A 24,812-nucleotide genomic window follows, 5' to 3' on the forward strand; every position below is an offset into this window, starting at 1 on the left:
CACACTAAGTCAACTAGGGTCAAGCCGACCGAGTCATTCTTCTGACTCAGCTGAGTGGGCTAGTTACCAGGCCAAAGCTGTGCTTCGCAATGATTTCTCTTTACTGCTTCAAAGCCAGCCATAATGGTTGTTCATTACTCCCATATCACAACTGCAATAACATACTTACACCAACTCAGCTTCAACTTCTCTTCCAAGTTCTACAAATTCATCTTGCCAGCACCATAACTCAACCCTAAGAAGCATCCACAGTTCAACCCCAGATTGTACCATTCAGCTCACTGTCGAGCAGCTCATTGCAACAACTGCACCTGCAATTCTCTACCTGCAACACCCATTCCTTGGTCACAAGCCGGAACCATATAACACACACATTGTTTGCACCAGCTATATCAACAACTGCTCAATCTTCGATTCTCTAACTGCACTTCTCAAGTCCACTGTATCAGTTACTCAGCTGCACTCTCCCAGTACTACTAATGCACCCAGTGATACTCAGCACATTATACTTCATAACCACCATAACAGCCAACACCGTAACTTCCGCAGCACCAGATTCAACAAGACCCATTCAGTCATTATCAACACCTGAAGTTCCACCAACAATTCCATCTACAGTTTCATCAAGACCTATATCTGATTCCATTCATAAGAACAACTACAATTCATTCCTCAGCTGCTCAATTGCACCACTGGAGTAACACTCCACCTGCCATCTCCCATTGGTTCGATCTTGGCAGCAACATCTGTAAAAAACACCAGGACTTCCATCATCAAACTTAATCACCATTTCTGTAATCTGTTCTTCCCAGATCACTACAATCTCAACATATTCAGTCACCTGCAGCTGCAACTGCCGTAGATTCACCAAAACCTTGCCATCTGCAACTCAACACCCTTCCAGGACAAATCAGCTTCCACAAGCACCAGCATCTATTCATTCTTTCCTCATTGCACCTACAACTTCATATTCTTATCAACTATAGACCCATGGAAACACTTGAATCAACAGCAACAAGAAACTAACTTTCTGGTACCAGATCTTGAGTTTCTTCAAAGAAAACTTGAATTCACCCTAAACCCACTTCTGATTCTTCATAAACTCCATCTCCTTTACTGTTTCTCCTCCATTTTGTTGCCATCCCAAAGTCATTTCTTCCATCTCTGTCAAAACCCATCAGCTGGGAACATCGCAGATCTCCTTCCTGAAACTGAATCTTACTAAATTTGAATAATCATTGAACCCTAATTCTTCACTGTAGTTTCCAATTGGCAGAAACAATACCAACTTCCTCTTCAATCGACAATAACCCATCAGATACAATTCATCAGCATCTCATCTCCTTCTTCTCTGCCAGTGATTAAACCCTAACTCTAATTTCTTTCATGAGTTCATTTGAATCTTCAAACAATACCAACATCTCAGTTGCTTGAATAGTTCATCACCAGCAGCAGAATCGAACCCAGAATCACATCATTCCTCCTGTTAATTCCTCTCCATGAAAACCACTGGAGCCGCCGCACTTTCTCTTAATTTCAGGCAAAGAAGACAATAATGAGAAAAATTACAACTTCGCTGAATTTTAGGTTTGTGTAATAGGTGGACTTGATATGGACATCCAATGGGTTAGGATAAGGGATGCCCAGTACTATTTGGCCTGTCAGTTTCACACAACCGACAATTCATCCTTCACTCCTTCTTGCGGAACATTAGCCTGCTCCAATTGTCGCTTGAGAATCGATCTTTTTTCCATTTCCGCTCCAAATGGACGTTTTCTCCTTCTTTTGTTTCCACGGACTCCATTGCACCTAATAACTCAAAACTAAACACAAGAGATGCAATTCACAAGGATAATAGCAAATAAAGCATAAATACTAGATATAAAATTAGGTGTTTTACAACACCTATCAGTTACCAAGGTAACTTAGATTGCAAACCCTGATTTGGAGACTATATAAAGGAAAACTCTAGCAACTGGGAAACCTAATCCCCACACCTCCTGTGTGATACTAGTTGTATAAGCTAGAGTCGATTCTCCTTTAACCTTAGGTTTTTCATGAAACTTTGTAGGTTAACGACTTAAAGACTTTGTTGGGATTGTGAAGCCAGACTCAACTATTTTCTCTGTAATTGCGTGATCTGATCTTGTTGTTTCTATCGTATTTGAGTACAATCATAAGATTGACTTGAGATTAATTTTTTAGGAAAGATAGAAAAGTAGTCACAAACACCTTCGTCTCATCGTTTGTGATTCCACAATATCTTGTTTTGCTAGTCGATTAAGATTATTGTGAGGTGATTGATATTTCTAGGTTGTTCTTCGGGAATATAAGTCCGGTATATCAATTAGTTCCTATTCACCTTGATCTATCAAAAGACGGAACAAAACTCGTAGGTATTTCTGATACAGATTTATCTATTCATGTAGACTTTTCAGTGTGAGACAGATTTGTTTATTAAAGTCTTCGACTTTGGGTCGTGGCAACTCTTAGTTGTGGGTGAGATCAACTGAGAGAATCAAGTGTGTAGTATCTTTCTGGGATCAGAGACGTAAGGAGCGCAACTGTACCTTGGATCAATGTGAGATTGATTGGGGTTCAACTACAGTCCAGACCGAAGTTAGTTTGTAGTAGGCTAGTGTATGTAGCGGCTTAATACAGTGTGTGTTCAATCTGTACTATGTCCCGGGGTTTTTCTGCATTTGCGGTTTCCTCGTTATCAAAACTTCTGGTGTCTGTGTTATTTCTTTTCCACATTATATTTTGTTATATAATTGAAATATCACATGTTGTGCGTTGAATCGATCAATTGGTAAATCCAACCTTTGGTTGTTGATTGAAATTGATTGATCCTTGAACATTGGTCTTTGGTATCGTTCAAGTTTATCTCCCTTATATTCAATCGGGCTCACAAATTATTATTTGTTTGATTGCAGATTGAATTGAGAGATTGAGATATAACTCTTTGATATACTTTTCTTAAGATTGAGTCTATATTGGAGTTAGTCAATACAGATTGCTAAGCGAAATATCGGGTGAGGTTGTTGTACCCCCACTTTTTCATATCCATTCCACTTTCCCGTGCACAAGATTTTATTTCCAAATGATACAAATAATTATGATATCTTACCTTGATTTCGACATTCTTTGACATCCCCTTCCATTTTCACGAGCTAGACTAGATTATATAATTCCAAAAGTAGAACGCCACATTTCTGGAACTCTTATAATTTCTGATAATTCCATACTGCTATAATTTCATTTATTGTCTAGCCCAATCTTACTCGGTAGCCATGGCCCATTTACTCCACAGTCCATATTCTCTATGAACTAGCCTAAATTTTAGCCGTTTTCTTTGCCAAAGCCGATTTTATTCATGTGTCTACAAAACACAATAAATACCGAAATTAGTAAAAAAATAAGCACTAACAATATAAATTATCGGGACTGATAAAGACACAGAAATGTGTCTATCAGTAACCGAACCTATGTGTATAGTCTTTTATTGTAGTTTGAAGACCTATTTGTTTAGCTGATTCTCAATTTATCTTAGCTTGAATTCTAAGCTAACCATGGTCTTTGAAATCTATAAATAGAGCATCTCTGTCAACTGGGAAAATCAATCCCTGACACTTTGTGTCCTAGTTGATTCTAGAGTCGCCTCTATTGACCTTTTAGGTTTTCGACTAAAAGACTTTGCTTGGGGATTCGTGAAGCCAGGTCTGACTATCTTTACCTTGATATTTTGTGTATCCTGATCTTACTTTTCTGTTATTGAGTTTTTTGTATTCTCTTTCAGGAAAGATAGATAATAATCACAAAGTTATCTTCGTCTCATAATTTGTGATTCCTCAAGATAGATATCTAAAGACTGATCTAAGTTGATCTTTCAATGACTTTTCTTGAGAGGTGGTTAAGAATCTAGGATGCTCTTCGGGAGTCGTAAGTTCCAGATTGGTGAGGAAAATTTCCACACCTTGATCTATGATCTAAACAATAATCAAATAGGCTTATTTGTTAGAGGCATATTGGTATCAAAAATCTCCACTCGGCTGAAGCAACTCTTAGGCTGTAAAGGACTTCAGCTATGGGAATCAAGTGCATAGAACCTCGCTTGATGATTACAATTCAATTATTTCAACCAAAAGCGAAATATAAGTAATGTGTATGCGAGAAAATACCTGCGAATATGCATATTCTTAGAATTAGGTTTGTTGTTTCGATTAGTTATAATTTTAAGATTTTTGTTAAAGGGAGAGCAAAAATGGATCCGAGGAGAGCGAAAATCGTAGTCGACTCGCTAATTATGACCTAGTCAATATATTTCACCAACTCGGACCAGACTACCCCTAATTCAATTCACCCTCACACCACACAACTCGTACCATCTCGCAAAACTACTTCACTGCTGCAAACTCCATTGCCAATGGGTTTTGATAAAAAAACTCAACTTGATTCATTAATTTTTGAAAACATTACGAGCTATAACAACTTGTTTGATTGATTAATTAGTTGTATCTACCCTTGACTTAACCAAATAAGAAATTGATTATAATTAGTTGTCCATCAAACAAAGTCAAGCTTTTGCCAAACCTCCGCACCTGGAAATATACCTAGCTGGTATATGAGGCGAATATCAATCGATTCAAACAAATCCCCTCTTAAATTGTGAAAACAAAAGTCAGGACATCAAATCGTCCTCTAAACATTCTGAGTCTCTTTTGATATTGTATTCCTTTATCTAATTTAGGTTAAATAAAAAATTTGAACATCTTTTACTTATTTGGTAGCTTGACAAGATGATGGACTTAGAAAAGATGGTAGAATCCATGGAAGAAGAATAATAATTAAGTAGATTTTATCGGACAACTAATTTTAGATCCAATTATTTTGATGTCTCGAGTGATTAGAACTGGATTTTCAATTTTTGAAACAAGAATTATTTGTTTAAATAAGAAGAGAGTTGTTATCTTTGAGTGAAATGTATGTTAATGGTGAGCATTAACGAGAGGATCTACCTTTAATGGAGTTAGTGGGCCATGCAGTAAAGAGTTTGGTGGTGGTGCGGCGGAGAGGATGGTTACGACAGGAGGAAGATGAACATTTTTGGGGGTAATTTGTGTATTCTAAAGTGTACTAAACATGGGTAGTCTAGTCCGAGTTGGTGAATTATGTTGACTAGTTCGTAATTAATAAGTGGGCGACAATTTTCGCTCTCCTCGGATCCATTTTTGCTCTCCCTTTAACAAAAGGGTCGGGATCCAGCAACAAATTGTTTTGACTAGTCCGTCAAATGAATCTTATCGGATGGTCAATAATTTAAACCGATCTGACATCTAATCAACGTTATACTCTGTTTGGTAGCTTTTATGCCGAGGCTGGAACAAATCTTAATCTTAACTTTTACCAAATAATATTGATCGGTGCTCACTAATAGCTCTGATCTAGATGACGATGGTCAACAGACATCATCATGGATTCGTGATCAACTTTCTTCTCTCATACAACATATCTATGTGGTTTGCGTTTTCATCTCAATGAATTCTTCTTCTCCTACTTTATGGGTTTCTCATTTGTTCCTTCAGCTTATCACCGCTAACAACAAATTCTCCTACTTCATCATCAGAAATAATTAACCCATTATTAAGGCATAACCGCATAAGCAACAACATTCTCTTTTAGAATTATTGTTAAGCTATATATATGTAACTTGATGGAGCTTGTGAATTCATCCGAAGCTGTGGATTTAATTGGTAGTGACAGACTAACAGTTCTTCTACTGTCGCCAATGATCAACATCCATTTTTCTTGGGGTGGTTTAATAACAACGTTTATTCACCTAATTTTAAAAATCAAGAGCAGTTCTTTGTCTCCTATTTAAATTCTTTAACAGAACTATTTCTCAAACGAAGATGAATTATGGAAATAGTGGATCATCATCTTGATGCCCTGATATTGAGTGGAGAGTGAGCTTGTGATACAGACCATCATGAAGATACGAAGATCTATGATGATATATAATCTTTAATTGTCCGTATAAAATATATTCTTAAAAATTGTATCCTTTCATCTACCTAATGAAGGAAAAATCTGATTTATTTACCAAATCAATCATAATAAAAAAAGTAGAAGATATGGTTTTGTGTCGAATATTTTTCCTAAAATTTCTCAACTAAAATTAAGCCAAACAAAAAATGAGATCGGTTAAACGGCCACGTAAGCACTAATATAAGTCGTTAGATATAGGAAATCTAGCGTTTCACAAGGTTTGTTAAAATGGTTTGTCAAAACATTTTGTCGACGGATCCCGATTGTTAACAAAAATCTAATTTTAATTAGAAGAAAGAAGAAAAAATTCTCTCACACATTCGGCTAGGATAGGATTAATGAATTAGTTTTGTTATTAGATTATATTAGGTAGTTGTTTAGATTAATTATAATAACTAGATTTTGTGCCCGTGCTACGCACCGGTCGGACCCGAAAATCAACCACCATTTTTTTCTTTTAACCATATTTTTGGTTTGGTGTGGTATGGTTTCGCCTCACCTAGTCTCGATGTATACTTAGGATTTTTGATTTGATGTGGCTCGGCTTCGCCTCTCCCCTTCCCGATGTATTTCTGGTTTGGTGTTGTGCGGCTTCGCCTCGTCCCATTGAGATGCAATTTTGATTTGGTGTGGCTCGGCTTCGCCTCGCCCCCTCGCTAAGGATTTTTGATTTGGTGGCTCGGCTTCGCCTCGCCCTGTCCCAATGCATTTTTTGATTTGGTGTCGCGTGGTTTCATGTTGCCCAATCCTGATATATATTTTGTTTTCTTGTCGCGTGGCTTTGGTGCAAGAAACCTGGAATTTTGTACGGCAGGGCAATGCGCTAGATAAATTCATTAAGAAAAGTAAAAACATACTCCCAAAGTTAATGATAGAACGATGTCACCCTACAAACCGTATTCATTTTTGATCGTATAGAACATGCCAAAATTATAACATACTTCCACTTTTGATCTTCATCCCACTTTTGAAATTTCTTCCGCTTCATCATCAAGTTGCCTACTAAGTTACACTAAGTTACTAAGATATGGTATCATCGCAATTCAAAAAATCATTACAATCGACAACTATTAATCCAAATATATGATCTGTCGAAAAGAAACAAATATGTATTATTATAATTGAAGTGTCAATCTACATAATTATACAATTGTACTTTTTTATTCTGATCACATCATGGAAGAAATAACTCAATGAATAAATTAAGAAAATTTTCTGTTAATTATTTTCCCCATCTCTTCTATATACCTCATAAAAGAGATCAGACATCAAATTTAACTACGCTGAGACAAACCTGAAGTACATAACTGTGTGCACCATTACCACACCAAAATTGATCACTCCTAGAGAAACCTAAAGTACAAATAATCATATGCACCATAACGATATCAGCGCGTAGAAAATTGAGGTAAGAGATGAAAACTGACATGTTGACCAAGAAGGTTCTCCATAAGCTAGTCCATTTCTTCTCATGCTTTAGAGTATCCACTCTCAAACTTTAGGAGCTAGATGAAGACCGATCAGCCAAGTTCCTTCATCCTGCAAGATCACACCTGCAATTAGCTTTTGCAGATGGTCATCTAAGCTACGAACTAAACTCTACTGTGAAAAAAAAATCACGTATACTCATTTGTACGTCAATAGTTCTATTGGATTATATTCAGAAGCAAGCACAAATGTAAATGCATTATATAACTCACCAGCTCAGACCCTCAGTCCCCATCGAACTCATAATCTTACATTTAACCCTACTCTTTTTACCAGCTGGTCCAAGAACTTGGATACTAACAATAAGCTAGAAAAGTAAAAAAAAAAAAAAACCTTTAGTATTGGAGAAAAATCAATGAGGTGAAGTTAAGAGTTAAATACCATTCACAACAATCGTTTCACCAAGTAAGAATTCCACCTGTATAGGCTCATAAAGTAAGTCTTTGGTATAGTTGTTTGAAATTACAGGCAATTCAAAACATTCGATTAGTTGATTTCTTTATCCAGTAAAAAAACATACATTGTTATAATGAACTAACATCCAAAATGTATGTCATGTTTTAAATCGAAACAGAACAACTTAACAAAATTATATAGAAATTTTATTGATCCAATTTTATCAACTACATGGGATTTGTAATTGTTTATTTCATTTTTATAGTCTAACTCAATTCGCCCCACAATTTTCTAATATTATTACAATGAATAGAACCTACAACTTCTCAGTAAGCTAAATTAAACTATATGCATTGGTTTGTTCTTCACTATTTGTTTTCTTCTAATTGCTGATGTTTCATTCTTCGTTCCTAATATATCTTCCAGTTCAAGTTCACTACCAAGTTGCACGTTGAAAGACAATATAATGATTCTCACATATCAAATAAAAAAAACAGTATCATGAGCCAATTTTAAAAAATAAAACAAACCCATTAAATAAATGGTTAGCATTATCACCTTATTCTTTTCTCAATGGGTTAGTATTATCACCTTAGCTTTCCCTACAATAGTATTCAAATCTGCAAGAGCATCACATATATACAAAATGTTTCACATTAATGTTCAAATGACTATAGAAACCATGCTAACTAAAAACCACTGATAAAGAAATATATGCAGTACACCACTTACGGATGATTAGTATGTTAGGAACTTGAACAGGTGACATTGATATGAGTTATTTCAATTATTATCTACAACACATAACTTTAGAAGTCCTTCCGAAAGGTTTTTGTCTAGCTCTCTTGAACTTGAATGGGCTTTAAACATAGCTTACAGTATTAACTAATTATCCTATAATAGAAAAAGGATAATTACAATAGGAGTAAAATTATCCTAATTACAATAGCTTACAGTATTAACTAATTATCCTATATTTATAAAATTATGCACATGATTACTCCATAGAACCAAAAAATAAAAATAGTGTCGGCTTACCATAGACATTTGAGGTGCTCCTTTTTTTGCCTCCTCAAAAAATCTTATAGGTATTCAATACCGAACTCCTTCTCAAGCTTTTGCATCCTACGCATTATACAAAAGAAGATTTTTAACACCATGAAAAAAACATTCCAGATCTGCAAATTCAAGCTATTTTATTTAGTTTTCTATTTGATGCTTACTATTGAGACAGTGGTGAAACAAAATCAAAGGACAATCATCATTACCACAGTCAGGTGTATTGAAATCCTTGGAATTTTCTAATATTATTTTCTATTTAGTTTCCAGTGCTCTCATGTAACCTAAAAAGCAATCTTAATCGTAATCAATATTCAATAAAATCCTGGTCCAGTGTGCTCTCATGTAACCAATACCTATTATCTTTCAAGGGTCTCGGGATTTAAATATATAAGTAATCCATTAAGGTACCCTATAAAGCATATGCATAACTCTGGAGGTTGTGAACTGAGCATTTAGGCCTTAAATCAAAGGACAATCATCATTACCACAGTCAGGTGTACTGAACTCCTTGGAATTTTCTAATATTATTTTCTATTTAGTTTCCAGTGCTCTCATGTAACCTAAAAAGCAATCTTAATCGTAATCAGTATTCAACAAAATCTTGGTCCAGTATGCTATCATGTAACCAATACCTATACTCTTTCAAGGGTCTCGGGATTTAAATATATAAGTAATCCATTAAGGTAGCCTATAAAGCATATGCATAACTCTGGAGGTCGTGAATTGGGCATTTAGGCCTTAATTACTCCGACCAAATTCAAAGTAAAAATATTCAACAAATTCTTAGCAGTCCTCAACTGTTCCAATCAACTTAACAAACTCTTAGAAATTCTATTTCTATTTCATCTATTCTGGCTTAACTCAAACAAATATATCAAAAAAGTTAGCGCATCAAATACGTAAAAGTGGGAACTTTTTACTGAATGCAAAAATTCAACTATGATGCATAGTTATAAGTATTATAACTAACATCCAAAACAACAACATAACAGTAAATGCATTCCAACTAATATACACACCACAAATCACTTAGCTTGAGTTGCAACAATGAAATACGCCAACTTAAAAAATTAGGAAGAAAGTCAAAGATTACCATTGTTGCAATCTCCATTGCACCCTTAAAACTTCAGATTTTTTCTAAGCACACTGAGACAATTATGAAGAACCCTGGAACCTAACCTGCAAAGTCAAAAAAAAAGAAGAAGAAAAATGATCAGAAAATTAAGAAACAAGCCCACCAATTGACACAAATATTCTCTGTACAAAATCAAAAAAAGGTAGAGTTTAATACAAATATGAAACCATACAAATATGAAACCAAAGTAATACTACAAACAACATAAAAGACCATAATTGTATATCATGTCAAAAATCAAATAAACCCATGTTTAATGAACCAAGAACTACTACACTACAACAAATTGATTACTCAAATCCACCTCAATTCCCTTTACTCCCGAGTCCTAACTAATAAAAAGAAAAGAACACGCCCACCAATTTACACAATATCAAGAAAGAAACATCACCAGTACAAATTGGCTGCAATCCAACCAAGCTATGCAAGATTATAAATTGGCTGCATTGATTGGTTACCTGAAACCAACATAAATAAGGTTTATTACACTTGATTTGGGTTATTGATACATTGAACAAAATAAACAATCATCAAAATATCCATTATTAACCTCCATTATTAGGGTTCACACCTGCATGATAAACCTCAAGTGCAATAGTTTCGAGAGAGTCGAGCATCAACCGAAAAATTAAGAATACAAAGCAATCAACACAAAATCATGAAGAAAATTTTCTAGGGATTAAATTCTCAGAGAACCAATAGCAGAAGAAAGAAATCGAAATATATTTATAAACGAAAAACCCACATAATTAATATTTGCTCTGCCTAAACCTAGGACGTCTCTTTGATCAGGAAAGGAGAGAAGGAAGTTTTGGTGCTGCAACAGTTCATTAAACTCAAATAAACCCTAACCAAACACAGTAAACCCTTGATTCCTTCAAATCCCAACTTGAATTTTGTAAAAACTGTACCTGAAAAATAAACCCCTAACCAAGCCCGTATGATCATAAATCAAGAGATTAGAGTTTCAAAAATCAAAACAAAGCAGCGAAACCCTAACCTATATTTTGTTCGGCTTGATTCCTTCATACCCTAACTTCCATTTCAGTTACTCTTCTCGTTCAGGGAAAAATCGGGAGGAGAATAAAGAGAACGAATTTCTGTATCATCGTTAATGATGATTTTTTTCGTAGGGAAGAAAACCTAGGTTTGTTCCTAGGGTTTCTTCTAAGAATTTTTTTTTTGTTTTCGTTTTCCTTTTTTGTGTGTGATAAATATAAAAATTTCTTTATTTTGTGAAGAAAAAACCTTGTTTTTTTCTCCTTTGAGGAAAAGTGAAACGGAACAATTCTGTGAGAGGGTGAAGGTCACCGTTCAACGTGGAGCCTAAGGAGCTTAGGATTTTAAAGGAGCTAGATTCTAATTACGGTAGTGGATAAATTAGTCATCTCCCCAGATTATTATGATACTCTTATCAGGGTAGATATTCTTATCAAAGAATGATGGTCCCAACCAAAAAAAAGGTGGTGCCGAAGAATACCGTTCAATAAATAAACTGGCAGAAGGAGAGGAGAACGGAAGACATAAAGAAATGGTGATCACACAAATTAACAGCTTGGCCTCCTTCTCACCGTATCTCCAGTTATCAAATGATAATAAAGACAGATCTCGGAGGAAAATCAGACCCCAATTTTCCAGAAAACAAGATATTAGTTCAGATGATCAAAATGTCTCAACGACCAGTAAACAAAAGCCATCGACAATATTGTCTGCTTTGAAAATTCCGAAGATTTTTTTTGTTCAATCTGGAATTGCTGTTCTTGGATTGGGTTTCATTGATACCGGGTACTCTCTCTCTCTCTCTTTCTCTGTTATAACAAATCTGTGATACAAGCTGACGGGAAAATCCTTGATTGTCTATTTCATTCAGGTATAGTGGGGATTGGTCAAGGATAGGAGTAATTTCAGAGGAGAATGAAGAGTTACCAAAAGTTGCTGCATTTGTTGTAGTACCTCTATGTCTCTATCTCATTTTATCTCTTTCTAACTTGGAGAAAGAAGAGGAACAATGAAGCTTGCTCAATGATCAGTTAGGGTCTTTTGTGTTGGTTTTTATATTAACTACTAGTCTTGTTTTGGCGATTCGGCTTTGAGATATCTTGTTGCAAAGTTTGTTTACATTAAAAAAAAAATGATATGAGAAATGAATCAACAATGAAAACAAACTTTGATTGTTGATTCATTTCTCATATCATTTTTTTTTTGAGAAATTATGGTGTTCTATTTTTTTTGTCTATGCCTCCTTGCACAAAGGGATATTATGTTATTGTTCTTTAGTAGAATGGTGTCGGCAAGTCAGAGGAGGTTTAGAAATTTATCTAATGACGAGTGACGAAAGCCCAACTCAGGCATTACTCAAGAAAAAAATGGTGTACGGATTCAGATAATCAGTTGACAGAAAATAAACACCGCCACCTGATTCTGTAGGATTTGAAACTACTGTAATGATAATGAAACACAGGTATTATTATAAACCGTAAAAAAGAAGAGTAAGATCCAAATGGAATTGGAAAATAACAATGTGCATATAGTTAAATAACTGTTTTACTGGTCAGGTTTAATTTAGAATGCAACAAAATTTCAATCCCGAAGTAATTCTGCTATCTCAGTTTACAGAGAAATTCAAGAGCTATTAACAGTCAAATCTCGTTTTATCAATCTTGCAATTTAAATTCACCAAACAGTTTATAGACTGATAGGACACCCATGAACAAACTCTTGGTAGCCAAAATATGGAACAACCAATTGACTTATTTCACTAATTTTCTCTGGAATAGATAAAACTCTACTGAAACTCGCACGTAGGAGAACTCAATCGCCACTGAACTAACACCATTGTAGCTCCATAATGAGCGAGTGCTCCCGCAACGACAAAAACGTGGAATATCTGATGACTATGCCCAGCAATATCGAAGGCGCCAGGCTTCCATCTCTCTGGTACTCTGCTAACATAGAAAACGACTCCAATAGCATAAAAAAGCGCCATTGCGAGTTCATAAGCTAGAGCAACAAAAATGGCAGGGTGTCCCCAATGAAGAATAACAGCATGAGCAGCAGGAACAACCCCAGAGAAACCCATAGTGAGAAAAAGTGTCGCTCTGAATGATCTGTACTTAGGTGAAGATAGTGCTGGTGCTAGTAAAGTGACTACCGCAAGAATTCCAAGGATTGTAATGGATGTGAGGTAGAAATTTCGTGAGTTGGGATTACAGAAGAAAGCATAGTAGATTGGCGTGAAAAATGAACAAACAATCATCAATGAAATGCCAGCATAATCCAGACGCCAAAAGAATAAATTGAGACGGCGAGAGTGGCAAGCAAAGAGATGTGAAATTGAGCTGCAGATTAAACATCCCATTGCTCCTATCAAGAATACAAACCATGGCCAACGAGGAATGTTTGGCAAGTCGTTGCTTATGAATCCACGGGGGAAGATTACTGACTGAAAGATTGATCCATGTTGGTTGTGTCCTGCATGTAAGCCCTAAAAGAAGCAGCAGACATATTTTAGTAAGATTTTCATATGTCAAGGTTGCATATGGAGCATCCACATTCTGCATTTGGATTTCTTAAAATGGGGCCAACGTCACTAACCCCTCTGACAAAGTAATAAGTGCTTATAATAACACCCGCCTATTTATTGATTTAACTTCACAGATGTCAAGTTTTTAAGCTAGATTAGTGGGGGACTTCAACACATCATTAGTTCATCACCATTACCCTCTTTTTAAAATGAGATTTATAACTTCACGCGGCTTCTGAAAATGGATTAACTTTTACTCTTGTGCTTTCATTACTAAATAACATTATCTTTTAGAAAATAGAAAAGGAATCGCTGAAAAATCGATTAATCTTTTTGCTTTTTGGTTCACTGATATATACAGTAACAGGAGTAACTTGTAAAATTTCAAATGAAATTCAGGGTTCAGATTTTTTGTCGCACCAAACAGGCCCAGGCCCACATAATCACGGGGAAGCATAAAAAAGGCTACGAGAAAAACGTGGTGTAGGGTAACGTTACGGAAAAATCTAATTAATCATACTTTTTGTTCTCTAAGAGAAAGAAGGAACTTACGGTTCCAGCTGATGGAATATCTGAACCATTCTTCATAATCATCATCCATGGCTTCTGAATCGATCTGAATTAAGAAGATGAGCTTGATTTCAAAAAAATAAATAGAAAAAAAAAAATCAAAATCGAATTCCTTACAAACCTGGAAAAATCGGAGAGAAATGATGGAACTTCATCAATCAAGCTTAGCATAGTCAATGATAGGAAAATCACGAATCCTCCCAAATGCCTGAGAATTGAATTAAATTCTTAATTAAGCAGAGAAATCCGAAGCAAATAACGGATGTAATTTGATTCTAAGTTTGATAAAACTCACGTCCAGATGTTTAGGGTTTCATTGTGCAAAGAGAAAACACTGAAGAAAGTATCTTTTAATGACCATTCGCATCTATAATGATCTAATATAAACTCATTGTCCTTCATATAATTTGGTAATTCTTCAAATTTCAGTAATCTTCTTTGATAATTTTTCTCCACTTTCTCATGATTATTGTTCTTCTTCTTGAGCATAATCTCTTCTCTTACTTCTTCTTTTTCTGATGATGATTTCTCGTGCTCACTTTTTCGATTGATGATTTTTTTTCTATTAATTATTTTCCCGGCCATAATTTCCGGTGATCTACCGGAAATTAGCCGGTATCTCTTTTGAGTTCCGCAATTCAGCAAATGATTTCTACAATCATACACCTCTCTGGATTTTAAAGTCGAGTCGAGTGAGAGAAAGCGTGAAATTTTGAAAGGGGGAGAGTTTAGACTTTAGAGAGAGGGAGGGGGTTGAGATTCTCGTCGTTGGCCCAAATAACCAAACAATTGCTGACTTGTACTTTCGGATTTTGAGGTACTCACCGGTGGGTAAGAGCTTATCCAACGGTGGTTGTACGTATTTTCTATGTGGCAACACAAACAAGACACTTTTATTTCAAATTTTCTTTAAGTTTAAGTGAAAAAAGTTATTCGTCTCCTAATGGTGTTGTTTGTGATCATTTTCTTATTAAATGTAAATTTTATGTTTGGTAATTTTAAAATTATTAGATCTAAAAATGATTTTTTATTGTATTAGAATTAATTTTAGTAAATAAAATATATTTTTAATTTAAAAAAACTGACTAGGATAGTAGACAATGTCAAGAGGAATGTGGGAAACTAGACGTTCCTCTTAATATTTTCTACCTAAAGTCATGCATACATTGATTTATGACATCCGGGTTGGAGAATGATTTTAGAGAAAATTGATATGTATCCTAGATGGATTTGACATTTATCTCCACATACATGCCATTGGAGAAGCTCTAAAGTCTGTTGAACGCCGCTTTAGTTGCATGCGTTTTAAACAATCTCAAGATTTCTTTTTTTTTGAACTTTTTGATACCGAAAAAATTAAAAAATCAATTTACCATCTATAATCAAAGAAAAAATTATGATTAACAGGTGAACTGTTGGTTTCTCTGGTCACCTATTGCATATAGTTACCCTCTTCAATAATTCCTCAGCTATGCCTGCTGTCTAACCCTTGAAAACTTCCTATAATCTCATTCGTATGGTCGGAGCTGTTAAAGTCGTGGATGATGAATATTTTTCCGTGTTTTATCGATGTGTGTACAGGCTAAGAAATACTCCGCGGTCCCAGCTATTGCTAGCTGATTAGGAGTGATATGGTAGCTTGGTCGGATTGACCGATGTCTTCCGACTTCTGAGGCATAAGCAGCAACCACAAATGCAGCTAACTATTTAGCATTGTGGACAATCAGATAGCCGTGAAGAAAGAAGTTAAACCAAGACAACTCAGATTGGTCGGGTCCAGCTCGAATGGAATGTGTAGCTAGCTAGGTGAAAAGCAGTTTGGTGTTATAAAATCCAAAAAAGGGTACAAAGTAGAAATATCCGCCAGTAGTACCCAGAGATAACTCGGCAACTGGCCATTGCTTTCCCTACTTTTTGTGAGAGGAAAAAAATGTGGAATCCTAACAAAATTGAAATTTTAGGTTGTGACCTGTACAGTAGATAGGGCAGCCAGACAGATGGTGCTCAAACGTATGTACAACGAACAAATGAAGGTCGTTCCTCTAAACAAGAATTAATTGGACAAACACTGAATGAGGGGAAACAGTTATGCTTGAATAATGCAGTATAAGAAAGGTAAACTGCAGGAGATAACAACTATCGCCTGTATGCACTACTAATAAAGAGCGACTTCACTTTCCATCATATATATGAAACCATCCTGCAATTAAGAGGGAAGGAGTACTTGAGGAAGGACAAGTGAAACCCTTTTTCAACAATTTTCCAGCCATTCCCTACTGCGCAAACCTTCAAAACTTTGTAACAACTTATACCCAACTTTGTAACAATTTTCCAGTCATTAACCATGGAAATTTGGTGTCTTTTACCAACTTGCCGAAGGCCACAAGAATGAAATTGTTGGCCTATGTTGCCACATATGATTGAAATGGGCAGATTGTTCCAGTCATCAAACGTGTACCGAAAAAAGCAGAAACTGCCAATGCACTTTACAAACATAATTGATAACGGCCATAAGTTTCTGAAACTTGGATCTGAATTAATCATCGTTAGAGAATATTTGAATTAATCATCAATCCATGACAGTGACCATCACACAGTCTAGAGAACAATTTAAATTGACCATTATTCTATAAATTAAAGCAACATTTGTTCGAGGGATCTATATATCAGAAGACGTTCAATCTTCTATAATGAGAAATAGTGGTTTGAAAGTGAGTTCTTAATATTTTGATACCTAAACTCGGAGTTCTATTGGTATCAAGTATAAAAAGAATCAAGGGCACAAACAAAGAATTTGAAACGGAAATAGGTAAATTCAAGATTCTGCGAAAGACATGTAATCTTCAAAATAAGTAAGCGCAATCTGCAAATCGTTGTGCTTTTCTAACAAGCTTGTATGACCAATATACATGAGAAAATCCATATTCCAGCATCACGAAAATGTTTAATTAATGGCACCTCCAGAAAGGAAAGGGGGGTCTATATATGTACCTTACACACAGTAACATAAAGTAGCTGAGAAGGCTCTGAAGAGGCTACTTTTTCGGTTATCTTCAATGTTCCCTCTTTTTCAATTTGGGTGAACTAATGCTGAAAAAAGCAACTTATTGATATCATCCGAGTCAGACTCAAGCATATCATCCCCTGCCAGCATGAAACATATAAAATCTCCTCAGATTTCTAAGAAATAATATATCAGAGTATAATGGACCATTAGCATGTATCTCTTCAGAGGCCTTGGACTCTAAATTAAACCCGCAGCAGAGAATCATCTCGTTGACAGTGTGACCCATTTCTTTCCCCTGATCATGGTCAGGCTTTGTTCAGTTAGTATGACAAAGATCATGGGCCAACGTAAAACTCTACATGTTAGACGGGTGAGTGAAACCATGATCACATAATATCCAGTATCCTACATGTAGGTGTGATATGATCACAATCAAACTAAGGTGGGTGACTGTTTAACATCCATGCCTACATGAAGAATTACTCCCACATCTTACGAGTAGGTGCACAGAACCAGCCTTGCATCCAGGGATGGAAAACTCATACTAGAGCATGTCCACCACTTTCCACCCACAGGAAACGTCCATCAATATGTACTAAAACAAGGAGATGAAGTGTTTACCTGTCTCTGAACTTAGTTGAGCTGTCCACTCGGCAATGATCTGCATACAATTGAAAGCAAAGTTCAAGTGAGGGCGACAAAAACCTGTAAATGTTGGACCATGAACATTTCATTATGTTCCGACGGTACTGGTACATATGTTAGTGCCGGACACGGTTAGTCAAAATTGCTGAAACACCGACATGGAAGTACACTACATGTTCATTTTTTCAGCACTAGGGGCACTATTTTTAATTCTTAATATGTTCTACGAGTTCAGAACTGTTGCATATTCATAAAAGACACTAATGTACTACTATTTCATATGCGCAAGATATACACACGGATTAATAGAGTTGCGTGCAACTACTAGCCGAAGTGTCCGTGAACTCTGCAAATGGTGTTCATGTGTCTTGACACACAAAATCCAGAAGTGGAGTTTCATTTTTTAATAGAATGAAATAGGTAGTAAAAGAAAACAAGAACATTTAAGATGTAGCAAGATCATATGGTGCAAAACTTTTGAAAGTTAATAACAAGGCAATCATTCCTGCCTTGATATTAGTTCTCCTCGCTTTCAATTCACTGTTGGTTGCTTGCTGGCAAATGACACAACATCTATAGGTGCCACTTGGAAAATGCGACCCCCTCCATTGTGTTGTTATCTTGTGCATCCATGCACAAGATAAGGGTCAATCATTGGCATCAAAAAGTGTAAAAAACTATAAAATATAAGAGAGAGAATGCTTCTTTGCATTTGGGAATGCAAATATTCATGAATTTTTGAACTTCTTTCTCCACAAATGCATTCTCCAATGCAAAGAAACATTCTCTCTCTTATGTTTTATAATTTTTTACATTTTTCGATGCCAATGATTGGCCCTTATCTTGTGCATGGATGCACAAGATAACAAAACCCATTTTTAATTTTGAAAGTAAGCATCAATTAAAAGATAAAATTGAAGAGTAAAACTAAACTTAATGAAACAACAGAAACAAAAATTGCTTCAAAAAAAAAAAAACAGAAGCAAAAATTCTAAATGGACAAAAATGCACTTAAGAATCCTCTTGCAAAAATCTATTTCACATGTTTCTCACATCATGCATAAAAAGACACACAACTTCAAACTGTACAAACAATATAAATTGACAAATCAAAATCTTACGCAAATACCTGGTTTAAATTAGTGTATGCCGGATCATCCGAATCATTAGTAGGAGGAATCCCAGATGATGCTTGCATCCGTTGAACTAGACTCCTATTACTGACCAGACTCATCCTGGCCTTGTCTATCAAATCCTGCAAGACAAAAAAACAAACAGAATTGGGATAAAGAGAGAGTCCATGTGTAGCAATCTGACTCTCATTCTGTTACGCATATTAATATGTCCCTCAATTTCTCATATTAATATGTCCCTCAATTTCTTGTTCTATGTAATATGCAAAATCACAACACTATCGCCAAGAACGATAAGTTGGACTTGACTAAACCAGAAATTATTTACCCTTACCTGATTCCACTTCCAATAATAAACATTAATCTACACCACAACAACAATTTGGTATACTCAAGTACCTCAAACATCAGCGACAGCACTATACAATATAGAGAACCATAACCCTAGCATGTTAGCAACGAACGGCAATCAGGGAGCAGCATAGTGATCTAAGAAATTAACGGCAATCAAAACCCAATTTAACCCTTTCCTATCTAGACCAACAATCCTACCCATCTAAATCAACCATATCAACGATTAAGGGACTCAAATAACAAGTTGTCCAAAATCATATATGAGTAAGTTTTGGGGATAGGATACCTGCTTGGCAGATAAGAGTTCTCTGCACTGGTCTTTCAAAGATGAAAGATCTTCCTGGATTTTCTTGATCCGGGTAACTAACTTCAGTGGATTTGCCTACAGAATTAAAAACAAATTTTTTTATTTTTTTTTTTAAAAACGAATTCAAAATACGTGATGACAAATTAAAACATTAAAACCCTAATTACAAAATCAGAAGAAGAAGAAGAAATAGTAGAAAGAGGGGAAATGAAATTACATTGTCAGGGTAAGTTTGTTGGAATTCCCTCTCCAGCTTGTTATAAACAGTAGTAAGATCATTATTAGATTTGCTGAGCAGATTAACTAAACCATCCATTGATGGATGATTCTGTTGTTGTTGGCGTTGATGATGCCCCATTTTGTTGTTATCAGTTGCGCAAAATTGAAATTTCAGGAGGGAAAATATCTTCTTATGAGCTCGTCGTGCTCATACAGTGGAACTATCAGTACTTTTTTCTTTAAGCTGCCTCCTAATTATGGATGTTTGTACCCTACTCAAAATAGCATACGTGCAAATCACACATGGTTTAAAATGGAAGTCTAAATCCGGTTTATTATGAAAACCGGTCGGTTTATTATAGAAATCGATGGGTTTGTTATGAAAACTCATAGGGTTTATTATGGAAGCGTGAATTTGGTTTATTATGGAAACCCGTTTGGCTTATTATGGAAGCCTGAATTCGATTTATTGTAGAAACCAGCTTAGCTTATTATTGAAGTCCAAAGGTCCATGGGTAATAAGATCTTAATAAAAGAGGTTAAGATTCTTATGGAATAATTGTTGTAGATAATTATTAAATATTATTTAAGATAATTGCAAGATCCTAGCAGAAGGAGGATAATTATCTTAAGTAGTTATCATAATTATTCAAGATAACAATTATTTAAGATAAATATGGATTATGATAAGTATTAGAGGGAATAACAAATCTTATCATGAATCTGGTTGTTATTTGGGATTTATACAGATGGGGAAAGTTATTTGGATAACTATTGAAACCCTAAAGCTACATCTCCTTCTGCATATATATAGAGGCTAAATCTCAACTCAAAAGGGAGAGAATGCTATTCTTTTCACACAATACACTTGCATAGAACATCCGCTGACTTTAGCATCGGAGTGTTTTTGCAGGTACCCCACCTATTTTCATCAATTCTTTGGATATTCTTCATCAACGACGGCGATTGGATCAACTATAACGTATCTCGAAGATTGTTGGGGTGATCGATTTTTGCACCAACATCTTTTGGCGCCGACCAAGGGGACTACGAAGAAAAGATCGTGCTCCCCAATTGGTAAGAAGTCGTTCTCAAATGATTTTCGAAATTAGGGTTTCAAAATCATTGTGAACAGAAAGTTGCAGAAGGTTTCACAACCTTTGCAGAAAGTCGCAGAAGATTTCACAACCTTTTCAGAAAGTTATAAGAAGTTCTGAACCTTTCCCGACAGTTGCGGAAAGTTTCACCACGTATCCATAAAGTTGCAGGAGATCCATAGACTTTCTGAACATTTTCAAGAGTTGCAAGATCCGAGAAAGTTGCTAAAAATCCTGCCAAAGTTGTTAACTGAAAAGTTCAAAAGAAAAGAGAAACAAATGGATGCATCAGGAGCAAATCAACCTGAGATGGATGTAGATGTACCCACTGGAAATCAATCGAATCATCAAGAAAACGCTCCAACATTGAGAAGCGTTGTTGTTCAAAACAACTATGATGAAAGGGACGGGAGAGAGACGTCGATATCGTCATCGGCATCTGCTTCTCGATCTCGATCTGAGAGATCTTTTCCAAGGATCAGGGAGAGCAACGTTCCGCTGCGTATATCACCACCTCCAACCGTTAGCAGAAGCTTCCATGAGCGACGACAGGATGATATAGTTAACAGAGGAGTACGTCCTCGAGTGAATAGTCCACCAGCTGAACGAATCAACGACCCACCTACTGTACAAGCCAATGTCCGACCTGCTGCTGAATTCACTATCCCACCTGCGGTACAAGCCAATGTCTGACCTGCTGCTCAAGTCACTATCCCACCAGCGGTACAAGCCAATGTCCAACCTGCGGCACAAGTTAATAACCCACGGGTTACACAGATCAACAACCAACAGGTGACGCCTATTGACTTAACAGTAAGGGAGCGATTGCAAGAGCTCGAAAGAGAGAACAAGCGACTCAGAATCGCACTTGAGAAAAGAAGGGAGGATGAAGAAGCAGCCATCCCTCATTCGGGAAGTGAAAGACCATATCGTCACCGAGAGCATGGAAATCCACACAGATGGATTGAACTTCGTGACGATCGTCGTCGACGTAGCCAAAGCAACGAAAGAAGAGAGGAGGACGTCAGAGACGATTACCAGAGCCGTGATCACCATGATGACGGCTATTACGATCGATATGACATCAATAAAGATCGTTACTATGTAGCCGAGCGGGGTAGACATGAAGGTACAAGTCATGTGAAGAATAGACGGAGGGTCGATCGCAATAATGATCGTTACTCAAAGAAGTCTAGGCATGAAAAGGAGCGTCCAAGAAAGAGGACAGAGCTCGCCAGAAACGAACGAATACGTAGGGAAACTGAAAGTGTCTTAGAGAAAGGCGAAGAGTTCAGCAGAAAAAGGTTTAGCGCCATGATTGACGAGTTGTTAACACAGAAGCAGTCCAAAGATGAAGAACAACAAATCTTATCCATGAAGAAGTCTATGGACTCCCCATTCGTCGAGAAAATAAGGCGATTCCGCCTACCCTCAAATTTCAACCAACCTCAGTTCAAGGATTTTTTTGACGGCAAGAATGGAAATCCGGTGGAGCACGTCCAGCGTTTTCAAGACTCGATGAGTTTGTGGGGATACAACGACGAGCTACTGTGTAGAACATTCCCAACAACCTTGACGGGTAAGGCTCTAATTTGGTTCTCTCATTTAGAGTCTAATTCCATCAAGAATTTTGGAATGCTGTCAGACGTGTTCTTCGAGCAGTACAAGATTAACCTCGGAAGCAAGAAGGGAAGCAGTCATCTATTCCTTTTTCATAGGGAACCTGGCGAAAGTCTAAGTGATTTTAACATTAGGTTCCGTCAGGAAGTAAGCGAAGTTGGAAAAGTTGATGAGAGTTTCGTAATAGAAGCATACAAAAATGCATTGGAGTATGATGAGTTCGTAATTTACAATTCATTAACAGTCCAACCAGTTGGAAGCCTCAGAGAGATGTATGACAGGTCTGATAGGTATGATAAGGCAGAGAAAGAAAAGAAAGCAAAATTGTCGCGGACAACAAAAAGGACAATGGTCGAGCGACCGGAGAAACCGAAACAACAATTTGAAGGGAATACCAAAAACAGGAGTCATGAAGGTCCTACAAGGAAGATGAGAAATGAAGAGGAGTCTCATAAGCTGCAAGAAAAGAAAAAAGTAAGGTTTCCCAAGTTGAATATTGGACTTGGGGAACTTTTTAAGAAGATTAAAGACTCGCTGCCCATTCCGGAACCACCGCCAGTGGAAACAAGGGATAAGAGAGATAAGAATAAATATTGTGCTCATCATAAAGATCATGGGAACAATAAAGATACTTGTCGCGCACTCGCAGCAGAAGTCCAAAAAATGATTGAAGAGGGAAAGCTGCAGCAATATGTGAAAAAGAATCCATCACAGGTCAACATACTGGCCAACACTCTAGATTTACGAGAGATTAGAGTGAGCCACGCAAGAGTTAACACAACTTCGATAAAGGCTCAGGAAAATGCTACAAGATTAAAGTTATGTCATATTAATGATTGGCGAGTATCGAACAAGGTTGATTATGCCAGTCTGATTGGTATAGAAACTTTGGAAGAGGGGAAGACTGAGATTTCCTTTTCGAACGCTGATTTTGCTGGAGTATATCAACCACATAATGATGCAATCGTGATTCTAGCTCTCATTGGGATGTATAAGGTACGTCGAGTTCTGGTCGATACTGGAAGTTCAATTAGCGTCATATTCTCGGGAGCATACTCTTCAATGAGTTTGAGCGAGAGCCAAGTTGAAGCAGATGATAACCCTATCATTGGATTTAGTGGGGAAACGATGACAACAATGGGAAGGATTAATCTGCCTACGATGGTGGAAGGAAGGACGGTTATGCAATATTTCTCGTTGCTAGATTGTCGTGCACCCTTACAACGCTACCTTAGGACGTGATTGGATCCATGCAATGGAGGCGGTAACTTCCACTGTCCACTAGTGCTTGAAGTTCATTACTCCAGCAGGGGTGACAAAAGTTAGAAGCGACCAGGTGGCATCTCATAAATGTCACGAAAACGCAATGGAGGAGTATAGAAAGTCAGAACTAAAGGGTTCAGAAATACTCCAGGTTGAAAAGAAACTGTAGCAACCACAGTGCTTCCCGACCTCTTATCAAGGAAGAGGAAAGGAAGGACCACCAACTATTGAGGAGTTGGTGGAAGTACAAATCGGGGATCAAAAAGAGCAAACAACGTTTATCGGAGCGGAATAACCGTTAGGCGAAAGTGAAAGCTTGATCACCCTGTTGAAAAATAATAAAGATGTCTTCGCTTGGAGTCTCAGGGACATGCCAGGTATTGATCCCAACATCGCGTGCCATCGGTTCAATATCAGTGAAGGATTTAAACCAGTAAGGCAGAAGCCACAAAAAATGGCTCAGGAACGGAAGGCAAAGGTTGCTGAGGAGATTGACAGGATGTTAGAAGCAAGAATAATAAGACCTGTCAAGTATCCAGAATGGTTAGCAAATATTGTATCAGTTCCGAAGAAAAACGGGAAAATTCGGGTATGTATTGATTTTACAAATTTAAATAAAGCATGCCCAAGTGATCCTTACCCAATGCCCAAGATTGTTGAATTGGTAGACGCTACCTAGGGATTTGGAAGATTGTCATTTATGGACGGTTTCTCTGGTTATAATCAAATTCCATTGTATGAGGGAGATCAAGAACATACGGCTTTCATAACAGACAAAGGGATATATTGTTACCTCGTTATGCCATTTGGTTTGAAGAACGCGGGAGCAACTTATCAGCGTCTTGTGGATGAAATGATCAAGGATATGATCGGGAGAACCATGGAAGTTTACATCGACGATATGGTGGTCAAATCCAAAAAGAAGGAATCTCACCTTATGGACTT

At 36.7% G+C, this 24,812-nt stretch overlaps 3 protein-coding genes across 3 annotated transcripts; 1 reads left to right on the forward strand and 2 right to left on the reverse strand.

The window, feature by feature from the left end:
- The first annotated feature begins 11,557 nt into the window (after window positions 1-11,557).
- On the forward strand, window positions 11,558-12,224 carry LOC113297861. Its single transcript, XM_026546431.1, has 2 exons — window positions 11,558-11,914; window positions 12,000-12,224. Exons 1-2 carry the CDS (start codon window positions 11,661-11,663, stop codon window positions 12,139-12,141), a joined length of 396 nt encoding a protein of 131 aa, XP_026402216.1. The 5' UTR covers window positions 11,558-11,660; the 3' UTR covers window positions 12,142-12,224.
- Window positions 12,225-12,644: 420 nt separating this feature from the next.
- LOC113297860 (heptahelical transmembrane protein 2-like) lies at window positions 12,645-14,941 on the reverse strand. Its single transcript, XM_026546429.1, has 4 exons — window positions 14,518-14,941; window positions 14,344-14,430; window positions 14,205-14,268; window positions 12,645-13,613 (listed from the first exon to the last, which is right to left on the reverse strand). The coding sequence occupies exons 1-4, from the start codon at window positions 14,805-14,807 to the stop codon at window positions 12,915-12,917; spliced, it is 1,140 nt and encodes a 379-aa protein (XP_026402214.1). The 5' UTR covers window positions 14,808-14,941; the 3' UTR covers window positions 12,645-12,914.
- Window positions 14,942-16,843: 1,902 nt separating this feature from the next.
- On the reverse strand, window positions 16,844-20,103 carry LOC113292824. Its single transcript, XM_026541671.1, has 5 exons — window positions 19,886-20,103; window positions 19,648-19,743; window positions 19,004-19,129; window positions 17,851-17,890; window positions 16,844-17,366 (listed from the first exon to the last, which is right to left on the reverse strand). The coding sequence occupies exons 1-5, from the start codon at window positions 20,024-20,026 to the stop codon at window positions 17,293-17,295; spliced, it is 477 nt and encodes a 158-aa protein (XP_026397456.1). The 5' UTR covers window positions 20,027-20,103; the 3' UTR covers window positions 16,844-17,292.
- Window positions 20,104-24,812: the final 4,709 nt, after the last annotated feature.

Source organism: Papaver somniferum, chromosome 7 (assembly GCF_003573695.1).
Source record: "Papaver somniferum cultivar HN1 chromosome 7, ASM357369v1, whole genome shotgun sequence".
Taxonomy (NCBI): Eukaryota; Viridiplantae; Streptophyta; class Magnoliopsida; order Ranunculales; family Papaveraceae; genus Papaver; species Papaver somniferum.

What these genes read in the sequence shown, in the direction of transcription:
- LOC113297861 (XM_026546431.1), top strand. Translation starts at nt 11,661, where the DNA reads ATGGTGATCACACAAATTAACAGCTTGGCCTCCTTCTCACCGTATCTC. An exon ending in TTGGGTTTCATTGATACCGG is followed by an intron (nt 11,915 to 11,999) that starts GTACTCTCTCTC and finishes TATTTCATTCAG; the next exon opens with GTATAGTGGGGATTGGTCAA.
- LOC113297860 (XM_026546429.1), bottom strand. Translation starts at nt 14,807, where the DNA reads ATGGCCGGGAAAATAATTAATAGAAAAAAAATCATCAATCGAAAAAGT. An exon ending in GAAACCCTAAACATCTGGAC is followed by an intron (nt 14,431 to 14,517) that starts GTGAGTTTTATC and finishes TTCAATTCTCAG; the next exon opens with GCATTTGGGAGGATTCGTGA. An exon ending in TTTCTCTCCGATTTTTCCAG is followed by an intron (nt 14,269 to 14,343) that starts GTTTGTAAGGAA and finishes TTCTTAATTCAG; the next exon opens with ATCGATTCAGAAGCCATGGA.
- LOC113292824 (XM_026541671.1), bottom strand. Translation starts at nt 20,026, where the DNA reads ATGGGGCATCATCAACGCCAACAACAACAGAATCATCCATCAATGGAT. An exon ending in AACAAACTTACCCTGACAAT is followed by an intron (nt 19,744 to 19,885) that starts GTAATTTCATTT and finishes TTAATTCTGTAG; the next exon opens with GCAAATCCACTGAAGTTAGT. An exon ending in TCAACTAAGTTCAGAGACAG is followed by an intron (nt 17,367 to 17,850) that starts GTAAACACTTCA and finishes TCATGCTGGCAG; the next exon opens with GGGATGATATGCTTGAGTCT.